The following is a 22202-nucleotide window of genomic DNA, read 5'->3' as shown; positions in this document are numbered from 1 at the left end:
TCCAGGTTGTAAGGCAACAAAATATAAAAAAATGCCAAGGGGGGTGAATATTTTCTCAAGCCACTGTAGCCCCTGTTATTATGCTCAGTGCATTATATGACTTGCTTTAACCATTCATAAGGGTGGGTGTTAACTGGGGACGATGTATTGCCTAGCTACGCTAGTGTGGGACTGTAATTTGACTTTTATTTTGATAGCGGATGCTGTGGCTCGGACTATAAAGTGCAGGAGTTTCTGGCATAGCTTTAGTTTAGGGTAAGTTTCCATAGCAGGGGCCAGCCCTCTGCTCATAAGATTGATCCTTATATTTTATTTGTCCCCTGAAGATGTGTGGTTGCTCTTATTAAACCTTGGAGACAATATCTGAAGTCGCTGTGTCCACGGATTATTATTCTTTATCCTGGCCTTACACTAGTGTCATCCAGAGTGTCTCTTCATTAGGTTGCTAACAAGCCAAAAGCACGCTGAGTATAGCTAGGTATCAATCAAGGGCAGGAAGCTATAGTGAGTCTTGTCCAAAACTGAGATTTTTAGGGAAAAATGGTATGTTACAGAATGTAGGGTACTGGATAGTTTTCATTGGGTTGGGTTTATTTCAATCCTGCACACAGATAGCAGTACCCAAGTAATCATTAATTTGGAGCGCAACTACATACAACCTGATCGTAATGCCCAGCACACTGACCATGGCAAATTTGGTTTGACTTTGGATATCCCTATAGGGCTAGTTAGGGACATTCAATACATTTACACAATGGACAATATTTAATCATTTCAATAGATCCAAATGTAAATGACATTAAAACCTCAACAAAAAAACTAAACTATAATAACCTTGCATACAAGAGACACCCACATCAAAGCATGCCTCCAAGTCCCAAACCTCATTCTCGGGTAGCATTTCCTAATGAGGATGATTGAAACCTAAGGCTAAATCAGTAAGTTCAGCCCCTCTTCAAGTATGTTGAACCCACAATCATGGCATTGCTAGCACTACACTCTTAACAACTGGTCCACACTGGACCACTTGGTCAGCCAGCTTTAAAATGCTACGTGAGAAAGCAAGGACCAACTCCAGTATTCTCAGAGAGGAGGAATAGGGTTATTTTCAATCATATGAAGTGGTCTGGCCATCACTAGCAATGGGGAGAATGGAACATTGCCTTCTGTTCATTTACAAAGCTCTCCTACAGAAACTACCTTACTAGCTCAAATCGCTCCTGATATATAGAAATATAAAATATCCCACTCGCTCCCAGGAATAGCTAATATCCTTTTGTCACCTAAGATCTAGACAAAACAGCCTTTAGGTTTTACATGCCACATACAGTACCAGTCAAAAGTTTGGAGACGCCTACTCAAGAGATTTTCTTTATTTGACTATTTTCTACATTATAAAATAATATAGAAGGCATCAAACTATGAAATTACACATTGTGATTCGTGTAGTAACCAAAAGTGTTAACAAACCAAAAATATATTTTATCACTGACAGTGTCACCAGAAAAGCACCATCACACCACCTTCTCCGTGCTTCACGGTGGGAACTACACATGCGCAGATCATCCATTCACCTATTCTGCATCTCACAAAGACACAGCGGTTGGAACCAAAAACCTTACATTTGGACTCATCAGACCAAAGGACCGATTTCCAACGGTCTAATGTCCAATGCTTGTGTTTCTTGGCCCAAGCAAGTCTCTTCTTCTTATTGATGTCCTTTAGTCGTGGTTTCTTTGCAGAAATTTGACCATGAAGGCCTGATTCCATATGTGTTATTTCATAGTTTTGATGTCTTCACTATTATTCTACAAGGTAGACAATAGTTTTTTTAAATACACTGCTCAAAAAATGAGGGGAACACTAAAATAGCACATCCTAGATCTTAATGAATGAAATATTGTTATTAAATACTAATATTAATATTTTTTCTTTACATAGTTGAATGTGCTGACAACAAAATCACACAAAAATGATCAATGGAAATCAAATTTATCAACCCATGGAGGTCTGGATTTGGAGTCACACTCAAAATTAAAGTGGAAAACCACACTACAGGCTGATCCAACTTTGATGTAATGTCCTTAAAACAAGTCAAAATGAGACTCAGTAGTGTGTGTGGCCTCCACGTGCCTATATGACCTCGCTACAACGCCTGGGCATGCTCCTGATGAGGTGGCGGATGGTCTCCTGAGGGATCTCCTCCCAGACCTGGACTAAAGCATCCACCAACTCCTGGACAGTCTGTGGTGGATGGAGCGAGACATGATGTCCCAGATGTGCTCAATTGGATTCAGGTCGGGGGAACGGGCGGGCCAGTCCGTAGCATCAATGCCTTCCTCTTGCAGGAACTGCTGACACACTCCAGCCACATGAGGTCTAGCATTGTTTTGCATTAGGAGGAACCCAGGGCCAACCGCACGAGCATATGGTCTCACAAGGGGTCTGAGGATCTCATCTCGGTACCTAATGGCAGTCAGGCTCCCTCTGGCGAGCACATGGAGGGCTGTGCGGCCACCCAAAGAAATGCCACCCCACACCATGACTGACCCACCGCCAAACCGGTCATGCTGGAGGATGTTGCAGGCAGCAGAACGTTCTCCACGGCGTCTCCAGAATGTCACGTCTGTCACGTGCTCAGCGTGAACCTGCTTTCATCTGTGAAGAGCACAAGGGCGCCAGTGGCGAATTTGCCAATCTTGGTGTTCTCTGGCAAATGCCAAACGTCCTGCACGGTGTTGGGCTGTATAAGCACAACCCCCACCTGTGGACGTCGGGCCCTCATACCACCCTCATGGAGTCTGTTTCTGACCATTTGAACAGACACATGCACATTTGTGGCCTGCTGGAGGTCATTTTGCAGGGCTCTGGCAGTGCTCCTCCTGCTCCTCCTTGCACAAAGGCAGAGGTAGCGGTCCTGCTGCTGGGTTGTTGCCCTCCTACGGCCTCCTCCACGTCTCCTGATGTTCTGGCCTGTCTCCTTGTAGCGCCTCCATGCTCTGGACACTACGCTGACAGACACAGCAAACCTTCTTGCCACATCTCGCATTGATGTGCCATCCTGGATGAGCTGCACTACCTGAACCACTTGTGTGGGTTGTAGACTCCGTCTCATGCTACCACTAGAGTGAAAGCACCGCCAGCATTCAAAAGTGACCAAAACCTCAGCCAGGAAGCACAGGAGCTGAGAAGTGGTCTGTGGTCCCCACCTGCAGAACCACTCCTTTATTGGGGGTGTCTTGCTAATTGCCTATAATTTCCACCTGTTGTCTATTCCATTTGCACAACAGCATGTGAAATGTATTGTCAATCAGTGTTGCTTCCCAAGTGGACAGTTTGATTTCACAGAAGTGTGATTGACTTGGAGTTACATTGTGTTGTTTAAGTGTTCCCTTTATTTTTTTGAGCAGTGTACATTTACATCCTGGAATGGGTAGGTGTGTCCAAACTTTTGACTGGTACTGTACATGGAATTAATTTCAGGGCACTCTGAGATTAGACTCCCGAGTGCCTTTTAGTCACTTGAGTGCATTGGTGGGAGACCTGTTCATAGAGGAGTTCACAAAGGATTTCTGAAGTCTTGATAGGTTGGGAAACTGTAGGAGAGACTGTTGGGGTAACTACTGTATTTGATTGATTATGTTATTATCTATTGATTGCATTTCGTATTTGATGTGTGTATTATGTATGCATAAAAACAAAAACAGTAAATATAGGTAAACTGTTATTTTCTAATCTAGGAAACCTGGTGACTGGCTTTGATTAAATAGTAGCCCATAGTCAGTTCAACTCTTCTGCGGCTGCTGACCATGTGACTAATTTTCAATATCTAAATTTTCCCTATTCTGTCTCTTCTGCAGTCTTCTTTTTTATTTCTCTCTCATAGCTGCTTTGTATCTTTTGATCTCTCTCTGACTCTCTCTCTCTCTGTTCTATACTTTCAGGATTTCAGTGTGTGATGAGGACAAGTTCCGCCACAATGAGTTCATCGGTGAGACGCGCATCCCCCTCAAGAAACTCAAGCCCAACCAGACCAAGAACTTCTACAACTGCCTGGAGAAACAGCTACCTGTAAGTTATCTCCAAATTGCCTTTTTCATCTACCCATTTAAAACCAAAATGAGGCATATCCAGGAAAATTAAGCATATCCTAAGTTAAATAGCTTATTTTGTCTCCACTGCTAAGTTAAAATAATGTTATTTTATGTGCAGATAATTTGCCTAAATACCTTTTGTTGCAAGACAGCAATACTGTATGTATCCTGTTATTAATTTGTTTAATGTTTTCACCTTTATTTAACCAGGTAGGCTAGTTGAGAACAAAGTTCTCATTTACAACTGCGACCTGGCCAAGATAAAGCAAAGCTGTGCAACACAAACAACAACACAGAGTTACACATGGAATATACAAACATACAGTCAATAACACAATAGAAAAAGTATATATACGGTGTGTACAAATATGGTAAGATAAGAGAGGTACAATAAATAGGCCATAGTGGTGAAATAATTACAATATAGCAATTAAACACTGGAGTGATAGATGTGCAGAAGATGAATGTGCAAGTAGAGATACTGGGGTGCAAAGGAGCAAAAAAATAAAAAATAACAGTATGGGGATGAGGTAGTTGGATGGGCTATTAACAGATGGGCTATATACAGGTGCAGTGATCTGTGAGCTGCTCTGACAGTTAGTGAGGGAGATATGAGTCTCCAGCTTTAGTGATTTTTGCAATTTGTTCCAGTCATTGGCAGCAGAGAACTGGAAGGAAAGGCAGCCAAAGGAGGAATTGGCTTTGGGGGTGACCAGTGAGATATACCTGCTGGAGCGCGTGCTACGGGTGGGTGCTTCTATGGTGACCAGTGAGCTGAGATAAGGCGGGGCTTTCCCTAGCAAAGACTTATAGATGACCTGGAGCCAGTGGGTTTGGCGACAAATATGAAGCGAGGGCCAGCCAACGAGAGCATACAGGTCGCAGTGGTGGGTGGTATATGGGGCTTTGGTGACAAAAACGGATGGCACTGTGATAGACTGCATCCAATTTGCTGAGTAGAGTGTTGGATGCTATTTTGTAAATGATATCGCCGAAGTCAAGGATCGGCAGGATAGTCAGTTTTACTAGGGTGTGTTTGGCAGCATGAGTGAAGGATGCTTTGTTGCGAAATAGGAAGCCAATTCTAGATTTGATTTAGGATTGGAGTTGCTTAATGCGAGTCTGGAAAGAGAGTTTATAGTCTATCCAGACACCTAGGTATTTGTAGTTGTCCACATATTTTAAGTCAGAACTGTCCAGAGTAGTGATGGTGGGCAGGTGCGGGAAGCCATCGGTTGAAGCGCATGCATTTAGTTTTACTTGCATTTAAGAGCAGTTGGAGGCCACGGAAGGAGAGTTGTATGTCACTGAAGCTCCTCTGGAGGTTTGTTATCACAGTGTCCAAAGAAGGGCCAGAAGTATACAGAATGGTGTCGTCTGCGTAGAGGTGGATCAGAGAATCACCAGAAGCAAGAGTGACATCATTGATGGATACAGAGAAAAGAGTCAGCCTGAGAATTGAACTCTGTGGCACCCCCATAGAGACTGCCAGAGGTCCGGACAACAGGCCCTCCGATTTGACACACTGAACTCTGTCTGAGAAGTAGTTGGTGAACCAGGCGAGGCTGTCATTTGAGAAGCCAAGGCTGTTGAGTCTGCCGATAATAATGGGGTGATTGACAGAGTCAAAAGCCTTGGCCAGGTCGATGAATACAGCTGCACAGTACAATCTGTTATCGATGGCGGTTATGATATCGTTTAGGACCTTGAGCGTGGCTGGGGTGCACCCATGACCAGCTCGGAAACCAGATTGCGTAGCGGAGAAGGTACGGTGGGATTCGAAATTGTGGGTGATATGTTTATTAACTTGGCTTTCGAAGACCTTAGAAAGGCAGGGTAGGATAGATATAGGTCTGTAGCAGTTTGGGTCTAGACTGTCTCCCCCTTTGAAGAGGGGGATGACCGCGGCAGCGTTCTAATCTTTGGGGATCTCAGACGATACGAAAGAGAGGTTGAACAGGCTAGTAATAGGGGTTGCAACAATTTTGGCGGATCATTTTAGAAAGAGAGGGTCCAGATTTTCTAGCCCGGCTGATTTGTAGGGGTCCAGATTTTGCAGCTCTTTCAGAGCATTAGCTATCTGGATTTGGGTGAAGGAGAAATGGGGAGGCTTGGGCAAGTTGCTGTGGGGGGTGCAGGGCTGTTGACCGGGGTAGGGGTAGCCAGGTAGAAAGCATGGCAAGCCGTAGAAAAATGCTTATTGAAAATCTCCATTATCGTGGATTTATCGGTGGTGAACGTGTTTCCTAGCCTCAGTGCAGTGGGCAGCTGGGAGGAGGTGCTCTTATTCTCCATGGACTTTAGTGTCCCAGAACTTTTTGGAGGTGTATGTGTGGGAGGTGGAACAAACGGGTTAGCTAAGGCATATTGAGCAGGGCTGGAGGCTCTACAGTGAAATAAGACAATAATCACTAACCAAAACAGCAATGGACAAGGCATATTGACATTAGGGAGAGTCATGCGTAGCCGAGTGATCATAGGGTCCAGTGAGTAGCTAGGCGGGCTGGAGATATGGCGATTCAGACAACTAGCGGGCCGGGGATAGCAGATGGGCCTTAGAGGGACGTCGCAACGGAATGAGTCTGTTGTAGCCCCCTCGTGCGGTTACGTCGGCAGACCAGTCGTGATGGATCAGCAGGGCTCTGTGTAGTAAAAGGGTCCAGGCCAATTGTCAAAATAGGTATTGTAGCCCAAGGAGTGGCTGATGGACCTCTTCAGCTAGCTGGGAGATGGGCCTAGCATAGGCTAGCTCCAGTCTAATTTGTGCTTGCTTTCGGGACAGAGATGTTAGCCAGGAGTAGCCACTCGGATAGCAGCTAGCTTGCTGCGATGATCCAGGTGAAAAGGTCCAGAGCTTGTGGTAGCAATCCGGAGATATGGAGAAGAAGTCAGATATGCTCTGGGTTGAATCGCGCTGTGCAGACTGGCAGGAACCTGACTGCTACGCAATCTTGGAATAGAAATAATACATGATGGACCTTAAAACTATACTATTCTCCTGTATCTCAGTCCATTTCGCTCTGACATCACTCATCCATATGTATTTAGTCTTAATTCATTCCTACTTAGATTGGGGGGTATTGGGTATGTTGTGTAATTTGTTAGATATTACTCGTTAGATATTACTGCACGGTCGGAGCTAAAAGCAAAAGCATTTCGCTACACCCGCAATAACATCTACTTATCACCTGTATGTGACCAATAAAATTTGATTTGATTTGAAAACATTTCATATACCTGTGCATCCCCTTTTAACACACTGTAAATTAACTTCATGAAACAACCACAGACATTTCAATGGAGCACCAATTACTGAGGGCTCAGTTCAACACTGCCTCTCTCCCTGAATTAAGCAGGTTTACAACATTGAGAACTGGGGAGAATGACAGTCTCTCATAATCTACACAAGGAATTATATTTACTCATGGGCTTTTAACAAGGACTGGCCATGGATGCCCGAGGCATTTGTTTTACTCATAAGCTACTTACTTAGCGCACTGGAGGATGTTTCTAGCTATTGTTGTTATTTTACAGTACTGTCGCTAGTCATGTAGCTCCACCTTAATTGGAATTTAACTCAAGCTCTACGAAATGGATACTTATTTGAGCTGCAACATTTGATCCTCCAAACTTTCTCCACATCTGGGTTGCTGTTTCCAAGAACCTTAGTTTGGGAGCTTTCCTTCTTACGAAAGACTGATTGATAGGGATTAGCCCTTAATTAATATTCACTCTTTTATCCGAGCGGGTCGTTAAAATCTCCTAATTTCATCGGGTTTAAGAGCGCTCACAAATGTGTTTTCTCTTACAATCAACAACACTGGAGGGAATCTGCTCTAACTACTCAGAGAAGGCTTAGCCCAGTCTGACTGAGCATCACTGTCTTTCTTTCCATGCTGGCTTTACAACGTGCAGCCTTTTCATCAGCCTGTGGATTACTGAGCTACGTGCTGACATTATGTGTGTTAATGTGCTGACCTTCATGTCTTAAAGTAATGATTGACTGTCGTTTCTCTTTGCTTATTTGAGCTGTTCTTGCCATAATATGGACGTGGTCTTTTTCCAAATAGGGCTATCTTCTGTATACCACACTTACCTTGTCACAACACAACTGATTGGCTCAAACGCATTAAGAAGGAAAGAAATTCCACAAATTAACTTTTAAGAAGGCAAACCTGTTAATTGAAATGCTTTTTAAGTGACTACCTGCTCATGAAGCTGGTTGAGAGAATGTCAAGAGTGTCCAAAGCAGTCATCAAGGCAAAGGGTGGCTACTTTGAAGAATCTCAAATATAAAATGCAAGACAGCTTTGCGTTTTTAATGAGAGAAGATATGCAAAGCTTTTGTTTTTAGGCCTGAGACTTCATCTCGGGCATACCAACATCATGCCAATATACAGTGGGGCAAAAAAGTATTTTGTCAGCTACCAATTGTGCAAGTTCTCCCACTTAAAAAGATGAGAGAGGCCTGTAATTTTCATCATAGGTAAACTTCAACTATGACAGACAAAATGAGGAAACAAAATCCAGAAAATCACATTGTAGGATTTTTAATAAATTTATTTGCAAATGATGGTGGAAAATAAGTATTTGGTCAACTACAAACAAGCAAGATTTCTGGCTCTCACAGACCTGTAACTTCTTCTTTAAGAGGCTCCTCTGTCCTCCACTCGTTACCTGTATTAATTTAACCTGTTTGAACTTGTTATCAGTATAAAAGACACCTGACCACAACCTCAAACAGTCACACTCCAAACTCCACTATGGCCAAGACCAAAGAGCTGTCAAAGGACACCAGAAACAAAATTGTAGACCTGCACCAGGCTGGGAAGACTGAATCTGCAATAGGTAAGCAGCTTGGTTTGAAGAAATCAACTGTGGGTGCAATTATTAGGAAATGGAAGACATACAAGATCACTGATAACCCTCCCTCGATCTGGGGCTCCACGCAAGATCTAACCCCGTGGGGTCAAAATGATCACAAGAACAGTGACCAAAAATCCCAGAACCACACGGGGGGACCTAGTGAATGACCTGCAGAGAGCTGGGACCAAAGTAACAAAGCCTACCATCAGTAACACGCTACGCCGCCAGGGACTCAAATCCTGCAGTGCCAGACGTGTCCCTCTGCTTAAGCCAGTACATGTCCAGGCTCGTCTGAAGTTTGCTAGAGAGCATTTGGATGATCCAGAAGAAGATTGGGAGAATGTCATATGGTCAGATGAAACCAAAATATAACTTTTTGGTAAAAACTCAACTCGTCGTGTTTGGAGGACAAATAATTGAGTACCTACTGTGAAGCATGGGGGTGGAAACATCATGCTTTGGGGCTGTTTTTTCTGCAAAGGGACCAGGACGACTGATCCGTGTAAAGGAAATAATGAATGGGGCCATGTATCGTGAGATTTTGAGTGAAAACCTCCTTCCATCAGCAAGGGCATTGAAGATGAAACGTGGCTGGGTCTTTCAGCATGACAATGATCCCAAACACACTGCCCAGGCAATGAAGGAGTGGCTTCGTAAGAAGCATTTCAAGGTCCTGGAGTGGCCTAGCCAGTCTCCAGATCTCAACCGCATAGAAAATCTTTGGAGGGAGTTGAAAGTCCGTGTTGCCCAGCAACAGCCCCAAAACATCACTGCTCTAGAGGAGATATGCATGGAGGAATGGGCCGAAATACCAGCAACAGTGTGTGAAAACCTTGTGAAGACTTACAGAAAACGTTTGACCTCTGTCATTGCCAACAAAGGGTATATAACAAAGTATTGAGAAACTTTGGTTATTGACCAAAAACTTATTTTCCACCATCATTTGCAAATAAATTCATAAAAAATCCTACAATGTGATTTTCTGGATTTTTTTTCTAATTTTGTCTGTCATAGTTGAAGTGTACCTATGATGAAAATTACAGGCCTCTCATCTTTTTAAGTGGGAGAACAATTTGTGGCTGACTAAATACTTTTTTGCCCCACTGTATCATCCAAACACTGGGCTTCTCGGGCATTATCTCTTAAATAGAAGATATACAAACCTCAGACATTCTGACAATTCAGTGTGCATTCCATTTGATCTGTCCCCCTACCAACTTCCAATTTACTATGTCAAGCTTTCTTTCTCTTTATGTGCTCACCCTCGCTCTCGCTCTCTCTCTCCATCCATTGCCCTCTTTGGTCTGCATTTTGTTTTGTTGTTATTTTTTAAAGTTTAAACCAGTAGGCTATCTAAGGGTGTCTCTGTGAAGCCCTGTGCAAACGCTCTATGAGGGTTACGTAAACGAGACAGAGTAGTCACACAGCGGGGCTGGAATCATTAGAGACGCTTCCTGCACAGCCAATTAGCTAGCGTCATTAGCAGAGAATTATGGGCAAAGTGCATTTCCGATAAGGTGGAAAGTGAGTTGGCAAATTTGCACATCTTAGATTTGGAATGTAATCGAGACGAATAGACACACAGTATTAAAGGAACTGCGAAGAGTTGCTCTGTCCCTGTGCAGTCACTCCTGACAAGTATGGACTTGGACTATCATGCATGGAGATTGATTATAGGTGTGTTCCAAGAAGTCCACAGCAATACTTATTTTGCAAATAAAACTCCAAATCAAGTCACACCATTCGATTGGGTTCCCAATCTGATCAATGGACATTTTGCATTTGGAAAAGAAGCCCATCTAAAAAAGCCCTTACTGAAAACTTGGTCATCAACCCTAACTGGTGGAGCTGCTATGTGCATCCCACTCAGTCCCCTCCACCAGGTTCCTCATGTAATGGGTTGTGGGTGTGAATGTTAACTATTGTAACTTCTGGTGACTGCAAGTGTTCCTCTAAACTGTTGATCAACTGTTGGACCTCATGAAGAGCCACCTTGGATCAAAATGTTCTAAATAAGGGTGGTATAGTATACAGTATATAATGGGCTGTGCGTAAGACTATGTTTCTATCGAGCACGACACTTTCACTATGTACTCACTGTGCTCCTTTCCTTTGACCACTGTGTGTCCCCACTCCTTTACCCGCAGATTGACAAGACAGACGACAAGTCCCTGGAGGAACGAGGGCGCATCATGATCTCCCTCAAGTACAGCTCCCAGAAGTCTGGCCTGGTGGTGGGCATCGTCCGCTGTGCCCACCTCGCCGCCATGGATGCAAACGGCTTCTCAGACCCCTATGTCAAAACGTGAGTTTGTCACACAGCCTAGCGTCAGCACATGTTCCCAAACGCATGTACTTCAGAACTCTAGTGGTTCTGATTTTTACTCATCATCCCTTAGGTCTATATGGAATCAATCTTTGGTTTCCAATTTTCTCTGTTTTTATTAAACAAATAAAAGTTAATTCCATTTGGAAATGTTGAATGATACACTACTAGGCCAACACATTTTAATCCTGGTGTTGAAAAACAGGCAAAGATGCAATTCTGCATCTCCTATCTGCCAATATGTAATGATGCAAGAAATTCAGATTACCATGCACAAAATTACACAAGAAAAATAATTACATAATTTACATTTAGCCAAAATTCCTTGCTATGCCTAGGGCTTGCAATCATTATCCAATTGCCAGCAGACCAGAGCAAGGTCCAAATGGAGTCCTTGGAACAGAACAGATAGCAGCAGTGTTTCGGCAGTGAATCTCATGAAACATGAAAGAGATGTACTGAGCAAGAGGCCATCCTGAGGGCTGCAATTATGAACAAGTGTTCTTTTAATCACACCTGAACATTACTGCACTTCTTTCATCTTGCTGAACGATGGAAGTGAAATTAACACATGGCTCTGGTGAGAACTCGAAAGAGCAAAGGAGGAAGAAGACTCATTGGAAGAGAGGATGGCAATTCCAACCAACGATTGAGAACCGCTCCCCAAAGCCCGAAAGACTCGCAGCCCAGATAATAGATTTACAAATGTCCTCTTTTGCGAGCTTGGAAGAAGATCTGTGTCCCAAATGGCACCCTATTCCCTATAAAGTGCATTACTTTTGTCCAGAGGGACCTGGTCAAAAGTAGTACACTACATAGAGAATAGGGTGCTATTTGAGAAGCAGTGGAAAAGTATTTTCTGTTGAATAGAGAAGGAGAGCTGAAATGGTTATCCTGTCCTCCGACACTCAATCGTTATGTCATGGCTGTCTAACACATCATGTAGTGGCTGTCTGGCTTCAGAAGGCTGCCAGACACTGAGTCGCTCCACCCCACTGTGTTAATGAAACGCTGGGCTTTTGTACTTGGCCGGTAGCCCCTTTGTACACACACACACACCAGTTGTTAGGGCAGTGGTCCCACCAAGTGTTACATGTGGTTGAGGGCTAACATTTGATTGACAGGCTGGGTGAATGTATGACAAGCATTACATGTTGGTGAGAATAGAGATTCTAATACTTTATACCACAGCGTTGTTGTATACTCGTTTCTGATTGGCTACAAGGGCATTCTGGAATGGACATTAAAACCAGACAATGGGACAGTTGGAAAAGATATTGGTGCACCTTGCAATCATGACACAATATTGCATCATAATTGCAAGGTGTCCCGATATCTTTTCCAACTGTCCCGTTGTCTGGATTTAAAGTCCATTGTGTGCTTACACATGCAGAACGTACTTGCTACAAAGTTACAGAAAGCTAAACCAACAACTACACAAACTGAAATTGGATACATTGTAAACGGAAGTCCAGCGAGGAAAAAAACTTAGCTAGCTTGCATTGATTTGTTTTTGCAGATAATTTTTTTGGAGCATCTGATGACTTAACATGTTGAATGATGAACATGAATTTATCCCCACCGCTGCCAAATCCTCCCATATATTCTAGTTTGACCAGCTGTTTTCAGCAACTGCTATTTTTGAATTTGGTTGTCATATTGGCAGGTTTGCTAGCCACAAACTATTTAGTTAACTTCTAGCCTTGTGTTTGATATGCAATGCGATCTCCTCGTAATTAACAGTCAGTGTTTGATGTGCATGTGACAAGTAAAGTTTGTTTTGATATGTTGACGGGTGTTCTGATGAGAAGGCAAACTTTCTAGCTATACCAGGCAAAATTGGGCATTATCATCTTATTGGGGGATAAACAGATTAAACTAATGCAACAGAATAACCTTTACTGTTATTCTGGCTGCAGAGATCGTGACTGTATAGCTAGTTGGCTAGCTAGCAGCAAGCAAGGATAAGAACGTTGTCACTGAGCATGGCATCGGAACATTAAAAAAACAAACGACTGGGTTGCATCCCTAAATAAGGGTGGGAGGGCCAAGAGACCCAAGGTGGCTGAATGGAGTGCTCGGGTTTGGATGTAGGGTTTGAGCATAGCCTGAAGGTAGGGAGGGGCAGTTCCTCAGGCTGGTCCATAGGTAAGCACCATGGTCTTGTAGAGGATGCAAGCTTCGAATGGAAGCCAGTGGAGTGTGCGGAGGAACGGAGTGACATGAGAGAACTTGGGAAGGTTGAAAATCAGGTAGGCTGCAGCATTCAGGATAAGTTGCAGGGGTTTGATGGCACAAACGGGGAGCCCAGCCAAGAGCGAGTTGCTGTTGTCCAGACGGGTTTTGGACCTGCGCCACTTCATGTATGAGGTAGCGTCGTACTCTACGGATGTTGTAGAGCATGAACCTGCATGAGCGAGTCACTGCTTTGATGTTTGCAGAGAATTACAGGATGTTGTCCAGGGTCATTGTAAGGTTCTTTGCACTCTGCGAGTGTGACACTATCAACCGTGATGGAGAGGTCTTTGAGCGGGAAGGCCTTCCCGGGAGGAAGAGCAGCTCCGTCTTGTCGAGGTTGAGCTTGAGGTGGTGGACCGACATCCAAGTTGAGATACCTGCCAAGCACGCAGAGATGCGTGTTGCCACCTGGGTGTCAGGAGGGAAGAAGAAAAGTAGTTGAGTATCATCCACATAGCAATGATAGGAGAGACCATGTGAGGATACGACGGAGCCGAGTGACTTGGTGTATAGAAAGGAGACGGCTTAGAACCCTGCCCAGGGGGACACCAGTAGTGAGTGTACGTGGTACAGACACATCCTCTCTACGTCACCTGGTAGGAGCGGCCTGCCAGGTAAGATCCAATCAAAGAATGAGCCTGGGATGCCCTGCCCTGAGAGGGTGGAAAGGAGGATCTGATGGTTCATGGTGTCAAAGGCAGCAGGTAGATCTAGGAGGATGAGAACAGAGAAGAGGGAGTCAGCTTTGGCAGTGCAGAGAGACTCCGTGACAGAGAAGAGAAGTCTAGGTTGAGTGACCCGTCTTGAAGCCTGACTGGTTAGGGTCAAGAAGATTGTTTGAATTATCCCAGATTATACACTGCTCAAAAAAATTAAGGGAACACTAAAATAACACATCCTAGATCTGAATGAATGAAATATTCTTATTAAATACTTTTTTCTTTACATAGTTGAATGTGCTGACAACAAAATCACACAAAAATTATCAATGGAAATCACATTTATCAACCCATGGAGGTCTGGATTTGGACTCACACACAAAATTAAAGGTGGAAAACCACACTACAGGCTGATCCAACTTTGATGTAATGTCCTTAAAACAAGTCCAAATGAGGCTCAGTAGTGTGTGCGGCCTCCACATGCCTGTATGACCTCCCTACAACGCCTGGGCATGTTCCTGATGAGGTGGTGGATGGTCTCCTGAGGGATCTCCTCCCAGACCTGGACTAAAGCATCCGCCAACTCCTGGACAGTCTGTGGTGGATGGAGCGAGACATGATGTCCCAGATGTGCTCAATTGGATTCAGGTCTGGGAAACGGGCGGGCCAGTCCATAGCATCAATGCCTTCCTCTTGCAGGAACTGCTGACACACTCCAGCCACATGAGGTCTAGCATTGTCTTGCATTAGGAGGAACCCAGGGCCAACCGCACCAGCATATGGTCTCACAAGGGGTCTGAGGATCTCATCTCGGTACCTAATGGCAGTCAGGCTACCTCTGGCGAGCACATGGAGGGCTTTGCGGCCCCCCCAAAGAAATGCCACCCCACACCATGACTGACCCACCGCCAAACCGGTCACGCTGGAGGACGTTGCAGGCAGCAGAACATTCTCCACGGCATCTCCAGACTCTGTCACGTGCTCAGTGTAAACCTGCTTTCATCTGTGAAGAGCACAGGGCGCCAGTGGCGAATTTGCAAATCTTGGTGTTCTCTGGCAAATGTGAAACGTCCTGCACGGTGTTGGGCTGTAAGCACAACCCCCACCTGTGGACGTCGGGCCCTCATACCACCCTCATGGAGTCTGTTTCTGACCGTTTGAGCAGACACATGCACATTTATGGCCTGCTGGAGGTCATTTTGCAGGGCTCTGGCAGTGCTCCTACTGCTCCTCCTTGCACGAAGGCAGAGGTAGCGGTCCTGCTGCTGGGTTGTTGCCCTCCTACGGCCTCCTTCACGTCTCCTGATGTACTGGCCTGTCTCCTGGTAGCGCCTCCATGCTCTGGACACTACGCTGACAGACACAGCAAACCTTCTTGCCACAGCTCGCATTGATGTGCCATCCTGGATGAGCTGCACTACCTGAGCCACTTGTGTGGGTTGTAGACTCCGTCTCATGCTACCACTAGAGTGAAAGCACCGCCAGCATTCAAAGTGATCAAAACATCAGCCAGGAAGCATAGCAACTGAGAAGTGGTCTGTGGTCACGACCTGCAGAACCACTCCTTTATTGGGGGTGTCTTGCTAATTGCCTATAATTTCCACTTGTTGTCTATTCCATTTGCACAACAGCATGTGAAATGTATTGTCAATCAGTGTTCCTTCCTAAGTGGACAGTTTGATTTCAGTTACATTGTGTTACATTGTGTTGTTTAAGTGTTCCCTTTATTTTTTTTGAGCAGTGTACTTTATGTTCATGCTCCAGAAGTATATAGTTTTTCTCTAGAAATCATACATCGTGTGGCCAGGCTGGTCTAGCAGTAATACTGCAGGTTCTGGCACAGGGTTGGTTTGAATCTGCTTACTGCCCTATGGCTCAACCGCTAGCTTTCCCCATTGTCAGCCTCTCTCATTATCTATATATTTATAAAATCATACATTATCATTTTCAGTAATGTACGGCAGTAATCATTTATTTTCAATACTATTGCCATGTAACAAGATTCTTCAAATACAATAACTACACAGCCTCCATGTTGTTGTGTTCATTCATCTGTCATAACACCTCAACATGAGCACGGCGACATACAGCACTTGAGGGAATTGAACATCGGCTAATTCATTGACTGGATTTGGAGACCTGACATGATGGGGTGGTGAGTTGGAAGCAGGTGCAACGTTTTAATAAAAATCTAAACCAAGAACACGACACTAACATAAGGCAGTACGCAAGAACAATACCATACACAAGAACAATCGTATTGGTTCACAGGTGTGCACAGTGATGAATCACAGGACCGGTGGTTAGTACTCTGGCGACGTCATATACTGGAGGGGTGGAGCAGACATGACAGTAACCCACTCTGACGTGCGGCTCCAGGATGATGTTGGGGTCCAGAATGTCATCCACCGGAATCCAATGCCACTCCTCTGGGCCATAGCCCTCCCAGTCCACCAGATACTGGAGCCAACCCCCACGACGTCGGGAGTCCAGTAGGGATCTGACAGCGTACGACGGGCTCCCCTCGATGTCCAAGGGGGTGGAGGTGTGTCGTTGGGGACAGCATCAGCTAGGAGACCAGGAACCACCTCGCCTGAGAAGGGAGACATGAAGAGGGTGAGATACTGTAGTGACTGGGTAATTGTAACCTGTATGTCACCTCATTGACCCTCCAGAGAACCTTGAACGGTCCCAGATCCAGGTGCTCAGTATCTTGCAGGACAGGCAGAGTGGGAGGTCCCTGGATGGAACACAGGGGTCTCACTGCGGTGACGGTCTACTTGCTTCTTCTGGTGATAGACGGCACGCTGGAGTCTCACGTTGTTCCACATGCCGGAACCACTCATCCATAATGCCATAATGCTGGAAGAGTGCCTCAGCAACCTGGAGAGCAGTGGGAAGACCAGGAAGAAGGATTTATCGACATGACTTGGAGAATCTACCCACTACCACCAGAATGGTGGTGAAACCACCAGAAGGGTGAAGGTCAGTAACAAAGTCAATGGATGGATGGGACCAAGGTAGCTGAGGCACGGGAAGCGGCAGGAGCCTCCCTGCTGGAGCATTCCAGGGGGGACTTGGTTTGAGCACACACGGAACAGGAGTTGACATACCACGTAACATCCTGCACCAAGATGGGCCACCAGTATTTCTCAGTGATGGAATGGATGGTGCGAGAAATACCTGGATGTCCAGTGACGACAGCTGTGTGTGCCCAGGCCAGCGGCTGATCCCTTATCCCTGTGGGAATGTAGATGCGCACGGGAGGACAATTCAGGGGTGCGGGCTCCCTCTCTAGAGCCTGGCGGATGTCCACATATACGTCTCAAACCACCGGACCCACGACTCAGGAGGTTGGGATTATGGGTGCCCTCTGGACAGGAGCCTCACCTGAATCGTAGATACGGGACAGGGCATCGACCTTGATGTTCTTAGAACCTGGGAGAGCGTGAAGCCAAACCTGGTGAAGAAGATGGCCTGGCGCGGATTCAGTCTCCTCGCTATCCGTATGTACTCAAGGTTCCAATGTTCGGTGAGGATGATGAATGGTTCCTTGGAACCCGCCAGGCAGTGTCTCCAGTCCTCTAATGCCAACTTCACCGCCAAGAGCTCCCAATCGCCGACGTCATAATTCCTCCCTGCAGGGGACAGTTACTTGGAGAAGAAAGCACAAGGATACCATTTTCGTGGGTCCCCTTGTCTTTGTGACAAACTGCCCCCACTCCCACCTCCAATGAATCTCTCTCAACCACAAAAGGTAGCGTGGGATCTGGGTGTTTTAGCAAGGGGGCGGAGGTGAAACGCCTGAGGAGACAAAAGACCCTGTCGACTGCTGGAGACCAAACCAACCTACAAGGCCCACCCTTGGGGAGGGAGGTGAGAGGGGTGGCGACGACGCTGAAGTTCCTGATGAAGCGCCGGTAAAATTTGGCAAACCCTAAAAAATGTTGTAACACCTTGATGGTGGTTGGGACTGGCCATAACCTTATCGCATCTACCTTCTTGTCCTCCACCCTCACTCCCCGAGGGCTGATTTGGTAGCCTCTGGTGGAATTGGTACTTCTTCGCCTTGACGAATAGGTGGTTTGCTAAGAGGAGTTCCGAGACTGCTCGAACGCGAGTGATGTGATCTTCCAGGTTGGTCGAGAAGATCAGAATATCATCGATGTACACAATCACTTGACGTCCAAGCATGTCCCTGAACACTTCATTGACGAATGCCTGGAACACTGACTGAGCATTGGCTTAGCCAAAGGGCATAACCAAGTACTCGTAGTGACCAGACATCGTGTTGAACGCCGTCTTCCACTCCTCCCGGATGTGACTGAGATTGTAGGCACTCTGCAGGTCCAGTTTGGTGGAGAACCGGGCCCCGCGGAGCTACTCGATGGCTGACGGCACCAGCGGGAGAGGGTACCGATACTTCGTGGTGATGTCATTGAGTCCACGGTAATTGATACAAAGGCGTAATCCTCCCTCCTTGGCCACGAAGAAGAAACCAGCCGACACAGGGGACTTGGACCTGCGGATGAAACCCTTTTGGAGCGCCTCTTGAATGTAGTCCTCCATGGCCTGGGTCTCAGGCACCGACAGAGGGTAGATGCATCTGCGCGGAGCTGTAGCACCGTAAAACGGGTCAATTGCACAGTCCCAGGGGCGATGAGGAGGGAGACAGGTAGCGTGGTTCTTGGAGAATACCTTCCTTAGATCCTGATTTTCCTCTGGGATGTTGGGCTGGAGAGCAACCACAGGACTCTCAACCGACGTGGAACCACAAGGGACAGGAAAGCAGGTCCAGCATTCAGGTGACCAGTCGGTGATTCTCATCCACGACCATGGGATTGTAGGGTTATGGCACTGAAGCCAAGGTAGGGCGAGAATAATCTTGTTGACTGGTGCACTGGTAATGAAAGTGATTTTTTCCTGGTGATTGGGCTCCAGGGTGAGTGGTTAGTGATGTGTATGGTGGTTCCGGATCCTAGAGGCCAACAGTCGAGACCTTGAACCGGAAAGGAGAGGAGAGCGGGTAGGTAGTATTATTGAGAGAGGAGGCAAGGGTCTGATCCATAAAGTTCCCCGCGGTGCCCGGAATCCATTAAAGCTGTAGACACAGGGCATGAGGGACAGTCGGCCAGAGTGATGGGTACTAAAAAAAATTGTCTAACAGGAAGAGCAGTAGATGGAATACTCACTCCTGGTCTGGGGGATGTACCACCATGTGACCGTCCCTCTGCTCTAGTAACTGACACCGCTTGTGCCCTCCCTGGCCACAGTACAGATAGAGCCCCAGCTGTATCCGTCTGCGTCGTTCTGCCGCGGAAAGTTGTGTGACCCCTACCTCCATGGGTTCAGGCTCTGATCTGAACACTTGCTGAAGAAGGGAGAGAAGCGAGGGAGATGCCGACGCTCCCGGAGGTGGTTATCCATACGGATGGACATCGCAATGAGTGTGTCCAGGGTGAGGTTGTTATCTCGGGAAGGCCAGTTCCATATGGACCTACTCGCACAGACCTCTTCCAAATAACAGCTGCTACTGTCCGGAAGGTAAGCTCATACTCAGCAGCCGTCTGACTCCCCTGCTGGAGCTGAAGTAGACGCTCACCTCTAGAGGTCGACCGATTATAATTTTTCAATGCCAATACCGATTATTGGAGGACCAAAAAAAGCCGATACGATTAATCGGACGATTTTTATTTATCTGTAATAATGATAATTACAACAATACTGAATGATTACTTATTTTAACTTAATATAATAGATCAATAAAAATCAATTTAGCCTCAAGTAAATAATGAAACATGTTCAATTTGGTTTAAATAATGCTAAAACAAAGTGTTGGAGATGAAAGTAAAAGTGCAATATGTGCTATCTAAGAAAGCTAACGTTTCAGTTCCTTGCTCAGAACATATGAAAGCTGGTGGTTCCTTTTAACATGAGTCTTCAATATTCCCAGGTACAAAGTTTTAGGTTGTAGTTCTTATAGGAATTATAGGACTATTTCCCTCTCTACCATTTGTATTTCATTAACCTTTGACTATTGGATGTTCTTATAGGCACTTTAGTATTGCCAGTGTAACAGTATAGCTTCCGTCCCTCTCCTCGCTCCTCCCTGGGTTCGAACCAGAAACACAACGACAACAGCCACCCTCGAAGCAGTGTTACCCATGCAGAGCAAGGGAAACAACCACTGCAAGGCTCAGAGCGAGTGACGTTTGAAACGCTATTAGCGCGCACTAACTAGCTAGCCATTTCACTTCGGTTACACCAGCCTCATCTCGGGAGTTGATAGGCTTTAAGTGATAAACAGCGCAATGCTTGACGCACAACGAAGAGCTGCTGGCAAAACGTACGAAAGTGCTGTTTGAATGAATGTCTACTCGCCTGCTTCTGCCTACCACCGCTCAGTCAGATACTTTGATACTTGTATGCTCAGTCAGATTATATGCAACGCAGGACACGCTAGATAATAGCTAGTAATATCATCAACCATGTGTAGTTAACTAGTGATTATGATTGATTGATTGTTTTTTATAAGATAAGTTTAATGCTAGGTAGCAACTTACCTTGGCTTACTGCATTTGCGTAACAGGCCGTCTCCTTGTGGAGAGCAACGAGAGAGAGGCAGGTCGTTATTGCATTGGACTAGTTAACTGTAAGGTTGCAAGATTGTATCCCCGAGCTGACAAGGTGAAAATCTGTCGTAACCCACCGTTCCTAGGCCGTCATTGAAAATAAGAATGTGTTCTTAACGGACTTACCTAGTTAAGTAAAGGTATAAAAAAATAAAAGAAAATGGGCAAATCGGCGAACAAAAAATACCTTGAAATCGGCCATTCCGATTAATCGGTCGACCTCTACTCACCTTCCCCTTTGCCCTCCACGGGATGATCAAAAATACATTTAAAACAGAGCCATGAACCCCTCATAAGACTCTAGTTCCTCTTCTCCTCCCTCCCCGCCCACTTTAGCCCATTCCAATGCCAGCCCAGAAATAACCGTGGCAACCTTAGGCCTCTTGGTGGTGGGAACTCCCATCTGATGTGCGAAATAGAAGAAGCACTGAAGGTGGAAGCCACGGCCTTTGGATGGTGTCCCGTCATATTTCTCCGGGAGGGATAGACGGGCATTGCTGATCTGAGCGGGTTGCTGAATGGGCTGGTGTGATGACTCGTTGGGTAGACTGGCTCCAGAATATCCTCCGCTGTTGAGACATTGTAGACTGCGGAGAATATCTTCCAGTTGAGTCAGCTGATCATGGTGTTTACGAAGAAAGTCACCTTGTTCATTGATCGTCTGGGAGATGTCTGGTAGTCCTGCTGCTTCCATTTTTTGAGTTGGTATTCTGTAATGATGGGGTGGTGAGTCGGAAGCAGGTGCAACGTTAAAATAAACAACCAGACCAAGAACACGACACTGACATAAGGCAGTACGCCGATCCACAAGAACAATACCAACTGGTGAGTGAACATGGGAGAGTGACATATAAAGTGGAGGAAATTATGAAGGTAATGGAGCCCAGGTGTGAATCATAATTCATAATAATGATTCACAGGTGCGTGTAATGAGTGCCAGTTGTGCGTAATGATGAATCCCAGGACCGGTGGTTAGTACTCTGGTGATATCGTGCGCCGTAGGGGAGGAGCAGGAGCAGAGGTGACAAGACCTGTGTTTTTTTCACATGGGGCCCTGTAAATGGGATTTCCTCTAAACTTAACTGGTTTCTAGCAGCTAATGGAATTCCTCAGCCTGAGGAGTCACAGGCAGCTATAGTCTCTAGTAAGGTTCAGAGAAAATCTCTATCTCTTCTGCCACGGGTGAGATCTGTGTATTACTTTTGAAAGGGAGTAGAGGCTTTCATTTAACCCCATGTTCTTCCTCAGGTACTGTTGAGACTAGTCCATTTTGACACTGGAGCCATTCTATAGGGCACAAGTGAAGTTTCTAGGCCAGAATGACTTGTGTATGCAACTTGAATTTTTTGGGGTATGAAACTTCTAGATGTCCTATGTTATTTCATTA

General features: G+C 45.6%; 1 protein-coding gene across 4 annotated transcripts in view; it reads left to right on the top strand.

Moving 5' to 3' along the window:
• LOC110537698 (double C2-like domain-containing protein beta) overlaps positions 1 to 22202 on the top strand; it is a 308740-nt gene that overhangs the window by 277206 nt on the left and 9332 nt on the right. For all 4 annotated transcript variants that reach the window (XM_021623935.3, XM_090192594.1, XM_021623936.3 and 1 more), the window contains 2 exons: positions 3945 to 4071; positions 11108 to 11265. In XM_021623935.3, the coding sequence (XP_021479610.2) occupies positions 3945 to 4071; positions 11108 to 11265 (285 nt within the window). The remainder of the gene's footprint in view (positions 1 to 3944; positions 4072 to 11107; positions 11266 to 22202) is intronic.

The sequence above is a fragment of the Oncorhynchus mykiss genome, chromosome 12 (assembly GCF_057628025.1).
Source record: "Oncorhynchus mykiss isolate SJ-2025 chromosome 12, ASM5762802v1, whole genome shotgun sequence".
Lineage (NCBI taxonomy): Eukaryota > Metazoa > Chordata > Actinopteri > Salmoniformes > Salmonidae > Oncorhynchus > Oncorhynchus mykiss.
Note: the sequence above shows the minus strand (reverse complement) of the source record. Positions and strands in the feature narration are given on the sequence as shown.